At 52.3% G+C, this 8614-nt stretch overlaps 1 protein-coding gene across 1 annotated transcript; it reads right to left on the bottom strand.

Moving 5' to 3' along the window:
- Positions 1–1493: 1493 nt before the first annotated feature.
- On the bottom strand, positions 1494–8365 carry RDH8 (retinol dehydrogenase 8 (all-trans)). Its single transcript, XM_005859210.1, has 7 exons — positions 8260–8365; positions 4617–4778; positions 3826–4005; positions 2737–2830; positions 2390–2573; positions 2192–2295; positions 1494–1509 (listed from the first exon to the last, which is right to left on the bottom strand). The coding sequence occupies exons 1-7, from the start codon at positions 8360–8362 to the stop codon at positions 1494–1496; spliced, it is 843 nt and encodes a 280-aa protein (XP_005859272.1). The 5' UTR covers positions 8363–8365.
- Between the last annotated feature and the right edge of the window lie 249 nt (positions 8366–8614).

The raw sequence follows: 8614 nt of genomic DNA on the forward strand, positions 1-8614 counted from the left end.
CTCTTCCTAGGGCCCCAGACTCAATTTCCCTTCTTCCAGGCCACTAGAGACCCCTGAAGACCAGCAGAAACAGAGTTGGACGGCCCTGGACTTGACTCCTGTCCCTCTCCTCTGCTCCTGACAACCTTCGTTTCTTCATTTACGAACTGGGGAGGTTCTGAGTGCCTCCATCTGAGGAGGCTGCAGAGCAAACATGAATGAAAAAAGTGTTGCCTGGAGATGGGCGTGCCAAGGTGGTGGCTGAGCCTGAACCACAGCAAAAACCCCAGGTGAAGCGGAGCAGTGCAGGGGCCTGTCCTGTTGTTTCAGCGCCATCGCTGCGAACCCTGCTTCACAGAAGGTGAGGCCAGGGAGTCGCCTGCCCACAGTCACCCAGAGTCTGTTTGCTTCCAGATTTCCCGGAGGAGGGCCAGCCAAGAAACTTGGGATCATTTGTTGGGGACTCAGGTGGGACCCCTGTCACTTTTCAAATAATTTTAATTGTGGTAAAAAGATACATAACACAACATGTAGCATCTTAGCATTTTTGTTTTGTTTTGTTAATTCTCACCTGAGGATATTTTTCTCATTGCTCTTCGGAGAGAGTAGAAGGGAGGCGAGGGGAGGAGGGGTGGGGCGGAGAAACATTGATATGAGAGAGATACATCCACTGGTTGCCTCCTACACACGCCCGGATGGGGATGTGCCCTTGACTGGGGATTGAACCAAGACCCTGCCCTGTGCAGGCTGACACTCTAACCACTGAGGACACCAGCCAGGGCCCATCTGAATGTTTTTAAGTGTACAGTTCATTCGTGTTAAGTACGGTCACATTGTCGTGTAACTATCACCACCATCCATCTCCTGAACCCTTCATCTTGCAAAATTGAAGTTCTTTCCCCATTAAACACCGACTCCCCATCCCCCTCCCTCCAGCCCCTGGCATCTACCATTCTACTTTCTGTCTCTATGAATTTGCCTACCGTAGGGACCTCATATAATTGGAATCCTACAGTATTTGTCTATCTGTGAAGGCATATTTCACTTAGATAATGTCCTCAAGTTTCATCCATGGCATACATGTGTCAACTTCTTTTTTTTATATATATTTTATTGATTTTTTTACAGAGAGGAAGGGAGAGGGAGAGGGATAGCGAGTTAGAAACATCGATGAGAGAGAAACATCGATTCAGCTGCCTCTTGCACGCCCCCTACTGGGGATGTGCCCGCAACCCAGGTACATGCCCTTGACCCGAATCGAACCTGGGACCCTTGAGTCCGCAGGCCGACGCTCGCTCTATCGCTCTATCCGCTGAGCCAAACCAGCTAGGGCGTGTCAACTTCTTTTTAAGTTTGAATAACATTTCACTGTATGGATCGGCCACATGTGTTCATCCATTCATCCACTGATGGACATTTGAGTTGCTGGTTTGAGTCATGCTGCTATGAACGTGGGTGTGCAAATACACACCCAGATATGAACTTGCTGGGTTATATAATAATTTTTTCATCGTTCAGGGAACTGCCACACTGTTTTCCATAAGGGCGGCACTATTTTACACTCTCACCAACAATGCACAAGGGTCCCAATTTCTCTACATCCTTGACAACGCTTATTATTTTCTGTTTCGTTTTTTGTTGTTGATATTAGGCATTCTAATGGGTGTGAAGCAGACACTATTGCTTTTTAATTTTTTATTTAGACATAAGAAATTGAGCTGTATTAAATATTTAATATAGAGATTGTTAGTGGTTACAAATCTATATTTTATGAAAAGCATATGTACATTGCTGGTGTGTGCACAAACACATTTTGTTGATGGAGTGTGTGTGACCAGAAAAGTCTGGAGACCCCCCTGGTGAACCCAGCTCTATGCATGTGTGTATTGCGGTGGGGGAGGGGGGGGAGGGAGGGTGATGGAGGTGTTTGGATCATCCCTGTATTCCCAGGCCCAAGATAATGAAATGCTGAGAGACAGCCTGTCTCACCCTTCAATGTCCATGGATAATGCCCCTTCCTCCAGGAAGCCCCCCTGGCCTTCCCAGACGCAGCACCAGCTTCCTGCTCTGGATTCCTCAGCCCAGGGTCCTGGGTCCCTTCTCTCTGCCCCAGCCCTGACCACAAGGGTCTGTGCCTGGAGGCTGAATTTGCTGAATGAATGAGTGAGTGAGTGAATGAATGAATGAGTGAATGGCCTGTGTGGCCTCTGACCTGGGTGTGCACGGGGGAGGTCCGGCTGTTCTCAGGGCGCAGTAGCGGGCGTTGGTCTGTCGGCGCAGGGGTGGTCTGGTCGAGCCGATGACCTTGACAATGGCCTGTGGGGTGGCGCCCTGAGCTCGGGCCAGGACGGCAGTTCTGTAGGGAGGGCCCCCTACGTACCTAATCCGTGTCTTGGGGTCCCCTGCTCACCTGGGCCACATCCTGGGGGCTCTGCCCCAAACAGCGAAAGAGCTCCCGGGACGCTGGGAGGTAGAGGTCCCGGAAGTAGCGCAGGGTGTCGGGGTCGGCGCCTGGGAACTGGGCGGTGGAAACCTGCTCCAGCAGCTTCTCCTCAAAGGCCGTGCCCACGGGGCCGGGTTCCACCAGGGAGATGCTGGGGGCAGGGCGGGGGAGGGTCTGGTGCCCCAACACACTCTCACCCCATCTGGCTCATGACTGTCCCTCTTCCCTTCTCACCCCTCATTCCCCCTCATTACTTCATCCCTCCCGGCCCCCACCTCCTCGATACCCCCTTTTCCTTGTAGGGCCCGCCTCACAAGATGTTGAACTGGAGCAGCTGGATGGCCAGAATCTCGAAGAACCCTTCCAGGGCAAACTTGGAGGCTGCGTAGACGTCGTTGAACACGACACCTGACAGGGTTGGAGGAAGGCGACCCTTTGGGGTCTGGGTGATGGGTTTTGTGGGTCCAGAAGGAAGGGGTCTTTGGGAGACAGATGAAGAGGGTTTGAGGGTTGGAATGAGGAGCTATCGGGGGCCAGCGCCATGGGCGTATGGTATTGTGTGATGGGAGCACATGAGGCCAGGGGGAGGCTGTCCTGAGATGCCAGGTGCCACTGCTTCCCAGCCGTGCTCCCTCTGCCCTCAGCCCTCAGTCCTCAGCCCAGGAAACGCTCTGACTGCCCTCCATCCTCCTCCCCCTGGGGGCCACTTGGGTCTGGGATCCCAGGGCCCTGAGGACAAGTCCTGATCAGCCGGCCCCTTCTCAGTCCTGCTGAGCAGTAAATGGGGCTGGATGAGGGGCCAAAGGGATGAGCGAAGTAAATGCAGCTTCTCTGTGGCAGGATAAGGAATAGGGCGGGTTCTCTAGGGGACAGCTGGGGAGAGGGGCAGATCCGAGGAACCGCCCAGGGGCGGAAGGGAGTCTAGAGGGGTTCGAGGAGGAGAAACCCAAGAGCATGGGTGGCAAGTAGGTGGCTTCCATTGCAGGCCCATAGCAGACATCACTGTCAATCACTGCTCTCTCTTCTGAGGAACTTCAGAATCCCAGACTTAGGCCGCTCTGTGGCCTGGTGGTGAGTGTTTGTCAAAGAGGAATCTCAGGAAGAGGAGCTCTGGTGTGTGTGTGTGTGTGTTATTGGGCAGTGGTTGGGAGAGATTTTGGGAGGTGTTCGGAAGTGGGGATGGTGCTGGGATGTCGATGGCCATTGGCAGCATCTATACCACCACTGCCTAGACCTGCACCAGGGCAGACATAGTTCATCTTTCCCAGAATTGTTCCTTCTGAGCTTCAGAAGCCTTCTCAACACGGCTCATTTAGAACATGAGCTAAAACCTATTTGCCATCCTTCCAGCCAAGGAAGGTCAGACACTGGGGGACTTCCCTGGGGAGGGTCCCAGAGCTTACCCTGCAGCCCCATGACACTGCTGACCACCACGATGTGGCCCTGCCGCCTCCTCTTCATGCCCGGAAGCACAGCTCTGACCAGGCGGACGGCTCCGAAAAAGTTGGTGTCAAAGACTTTCTGCATGGTAGCTAGGCTGAGCCCCTCCAGAGGCCCCACCAGGCCCACGCCAGCATTATTCACTGAGGGGGAGACGCTGAGGGTTACTCTGCAGTCCCCCAGCCCTTCCAGTGTCACTCCTCAGGGGACACTCCCTGAGTCACCCCATCTGCCCACTCCAAATCCAGGTCAGTCCAGGGTATCTTGGGTGGACAAATGTGGAGCCTTGATGATCTTCACATATAATTCAACGTTTGTTACAGGGGACCCTGAACCCTGGGAGGGGGAAGGGCTGCTGGGAACAACCTCCACTTTAATGCATGAGCAATTTAACTCTGACCCCAATTACCTCAAAACAGCCATACCCACCCTCCTTAGACGTGGTTATGGAATCATGAGTTGCTTCTTCATCGTACTCCCTTCCCCAAATGATTCATCAAACCACATATGATGTTCTCCATGTGTGAGAAGTTTTCGTAAGTAAAATCTCTCTGACCTCAGATTTCATTTTATTTCCTGTATTCCCATTAAACCTTGGACTTTTGGCCAACTGGTCTACCCCTTCTGTCCAGGGCGAGAGGATACTGATGAAGCAAGAGAGCTGGTGCCCAGACACTGAGGGGCCTTGCTGTGATGAGGATCTGTGCTTAGGCCAGGGAGGGGGCGAGTGACCTCAGGGATTTTTCAGTCTCACCCAGCACGTCCACTTCTCCTCCCTGGATGCAGCTGAGACATTGGGCCACTGACTCATCACTGCACACGTCCAGCTGGGCCACAGTGAGGGTCTGACCCAGAGCCTCCCCGGCAGCTGCCTCCAGTGTCCCCTTCTTTCCCAGATCTCTCATGGTGGCCACCACTGGGGACAGAAAACAGTTGGGGCAGGTACTGGCTCCTTTCCTCTAAGGATGGACTTGCACATTTCTGTGGTCTTGCCTGAGCAGTCACAGAGGGATTGAGACCCACAGATTTGCACACCTACATTCCCCACACATCCACAGATTCACACTTGTGTACATATCTTTACATGCTTATCCATCCATCCATCCGTCCATCCATCCATCCAACATGTTTATTGAGCATCTACTACATACCATGTCCTATTCTAGGTGCTGACACTCTTGCATAAAATAAGATAAAGTCTGTACCTTCATGGAATTCACAGCCTAGTAGGCCAGACAATAAAATAACTATAAAACAGATTGCCTTGAGGAGAAATGCATATACACCTAGGGCCAACATATGTGCTATGTGCACATGCAGCTATGATATACACATTTACATCATCAGCATGAGTTCCAACTTGTTGAATACCTACTATGTGCCAGACACTGTGCAGAACACTGTTATAAGCACCATCTCAAATCCGCACAGGAACCCTATGATCAGATCACTAACACTTTTCCAAAGATGGCCATGACATCTTTCATTGCATGTGCTCGTCTAGAACCTTGCTGCTCCCCCCTCAAGCATGAACTCTCTTTCCCTCTCCTTGAATCTGTGACTAGCTGTGAACCAATAGACTATGGGGCTAGTGACGTTGTGTGGCTTCTGAGATGAGGCCAGAAAAGGTGTTGCAGTCCCTGCCTTGTTTGCTGGCACACTCACTCTGGCTGCCTTCAGCCACCCTGTAGCAGCCCCGCGGTCCTGAGGTGACCAGCTGGGGAGGAAACTCAAGCCACTGAGATTCCCGAGAGGGAGATGCTTGTTGGAACCCTGACATGCTCCGGCCTCCTCTGTTCTAGCTGTAGCCTTTGGCCCTGAATCAGAACCACCCAGCTGAGTCCTTCTGAGTTCATGGCCTTTGTAAACTGTGAGATAAATGATGATAGTTTTTTATACTATAAGTGTTTTTTTTTTGAATCCTCACCCGAGGATATTTTTCCATTGATTTTTAGGGAGAGTTGAAGAGAGAGGGAAAGACAGAGAGAAACATCGATGTGAGAGAAACACACCGATTGGTTGCCTCCTGCATGAGCCCCAGCCAGGCCCCGGGCTGGGGAGGAGCCTGCAACCAAGGTATGTGCCCTTGACTGGAATCGAATCCAGGACCCTTCGGTCCACAGGCCAACGCTCTACTTACTGAGCCAAACCGGCTAGGGCTACACCGTAAGTTTTGATTTATTTAGCAATGGTAACCAGAACAGGTAGGTAAAGTTATCCCCATTGTATAGATTAACACACTAAGGCTCAAGAAGGTGACATTTCCTCTCTGTCCCACCCCTAGCTAGCGTTAAAACTGAGATTTGAACCTGGTTTTATCAGAGTGCTGAGCTCACACGCTTGTATGTGAGCACGCCCCCTATGCGTGTACCCACAATCGCACAGGCATACTCCTAGGGGGCATTTGCATATTGCCTGTGGGCCTGTGTGACTCATGGTGCTGCACAGGTAAATGGGGCCACATGCATCTGCATGCAGTACAGTGACAAGGATGGTCCCAGGGGCTAGGCTGCCTGGGTTCAATCCAGGTTCTGCCACTTTGCAGCTGGGTGACCTTGGGCAAGAACCTTTGGCAGCCTGTGCCTCGGTTTCCTCATCTATTTTTTTAAAAATATATTTCTTTATTGATTTCAGAGAGGAAGGGAGGAGAGAGAGATAGAAACATCAATGATGAGAGAGAATCATTCATTAGCTGCCTCCTGCACACCCCCTCCCCACTGGGGATCAAGCCTGCAACCCAGGCATGTGCCCTTGGCCGGAATCGAACCTGGGACCCTTCAATCCGCAGGCTGACGCTCTATCCACTGAGCCAAGCCGGGCAGGGCTATTTTCTTTTTTTTATTTTTTTTTTTTATTGATTTTTTGCAGAGAAGAAGGGAAAGGGATAGAGAGTTAGAAACATCGATGAGAGAGAAACATTGATCAGCTGCCTCCTGCACACCTCCTACTGGGGATGTGCCCGCAACCAAGGTACATGCCCTTGGCCGGAATCGAACCTGCACCCTTTCAGTCCGCAGGCCGACGCTCTAGCCACTGAGCCAAACCAGTTAGGGCTCATTTATTTTCTTTTAAAACATTGATTTTAGGGAGAGAGATTGATCCATTGCTCTAAAAATCCATGCATCCATTGGTTGACTCTTGTACGTGCCTTGACCAGGGATTGAACCCCAAACTTGGCATATCCGGACGACGCTCTAACCAGCTGAGCTCCCTGGCCAGGGCTCTCCTCATTTCTAAGATGGGACAAATGACAGTGAGCACCTCATGGGGGTGCTGTTCGGATGAAATATCTAACTAGATGCAAAGCATGTAGCCTGGCACCTTGTCAGCACTCAGTAAACGTATCCTTCAGCAGCGTCATACACTCCGCCTGCCGGGGACACACGCGGCACAGCGCTGTCCTGTGTACTGGCACTCAGACGGCCGCGCTCCGAGCTGTGCTGTGTCTAAGACAGAGGGTGGAGAGAGGGCTGGGAGAAGCAGCGCTGCCAACTGGGACAATGCCTCACCCCCTGCAGCCTCCGCTTAAGTAACAGCCCTCTGTCCACTTTGACTCCGGCCTGCTCTGGGCCAGAGGTCTCCATGGGTGGGGTGCAGACTGGGGCAGTTGACTCCAGAATTCCAGGAGGCCAAGTCCTCTAGGAGCCCTTGAGCCCTCAAGGTCAGATTCACTTAAGAGGCTTATCTTGGAGCAGTAATCTGGGGAGGGCTGGGGAAGGGGAGCCCTAGGGACAGCCTGAGCGAACCCCCCCTGATCAGCCCTCTTAACACTACCACCCACCCACCATGTTCCCTTTGCTTAATTTTGCTTCTTTTTTTAAAAAAAAGATATTTTATTGATTTTTTTTGCAGAGAAGAAGGGAGAGGGATATAGAGTTAGAAACATCGATGAGAGAGAAACATTGATCAGCTGCCTCCTGCACACTCCCCACTGGGGATGTGCCCGCAACCAAGGTACATGCCCTTGACCGGAATCGAACCTGGGACCCTTCAGTCCGCAGGCCGGCGCTCTATCCACTGAGCCAACCCGGTAGGGCTTAATTTTGCTTCTTAGCACTCATTAGCACTAGACATATTATAAAAATTTAAAACCTGCTTGTTGTCTGTCCTCCCTCCCCTCCCCCACTACACCACGAATCAGGGTCTGTTTTGTTTACAGCTGTATTTCCAGCACCTAGAACAGTGCCTGGCATCCAGTAGGTGCTCAAGAAATGTTCATTGGATGAGGGGTTGACTCCCAAGGAGAGGTGGGAAGGGAGCTCCACGGGTCCTGGGTCCTCCCCGAGCCCACAAATGCGGCCTGAAGGGAAGGGCTGGTGGAAATAGTGCCAAGGGGGCTGAAGGTCCTGGAGGCCATGCCCACCCCTGCCCTCTCCGCCCTGCCCTGGGCCCCTTACCCCGGTAGCGCTGCCTGGAGTCACGAGCCAGCTGCACTGCGAGCTCCAGGCTGATTCCGGATGAGCAGCCTGAGATCAGTACAGTCCGGGGAAGGTTGGCCATGTTGATCCCTCCCTGGACGCAGGACCTCTGCTGGCAGCACCTGCCTCCTGCCTCCCATCTCCCTCATCATCCTCAGAGAGGACCGCCCGCAGGGTGAAGGGTCCCCACGAGGCCCTGATTCTGAGCTGACCCAGGCCAGGCACTGGGGGGAATTCCTTAACCCCAACACACCCCCTTTCTGTTATCTGTAAAAATTTCTTCTCCTCACTCCTGCACTCATACCTGGGGGCTTTTTATTATGATTGTACATTA

This window comes from Myotis brandtii, unplaced genomic scaffold (genome assembly GCF_000412655.1).
Source record: "Myotis brandtii unplaced genomic scaffold, ASM41265v1 scaffold1234, whole genome shotgun sequence".
NCBI classification, from domain to species: domain Eukaryota; kingdom Metazoa; phylum Chordata; class Mammalia; order Chiroptera; family Vespertilionidae; genus Myotis; species Myotis brandtii.

Excerpts from the sequence above, each read along its gene's own strand:
- RDH8 (XM_005859210.1), bottom strand. The coding sequence starts at position 8,362 with ATGGCCAACCTTCCCCGGACTGTACTGATCTCAGGCTGCTCATCCGGA. Across the intron at positions 4,779-8,259 it reads CTCCAGGCAGCGCTACCGGG|TGGTGGCCACCATGAGAGAT; the intron begins GTAAGGGGCCCA and ends TTCTGTCCCCAG. Across the intron at positions 2,296-2,389 it reads GCCCCCAGGATGTGGCCCAG|GCCATTGTCAAGGTCATCGG; the intron begins GTGAGCAGGGGA and ends GCCACCCCACAG.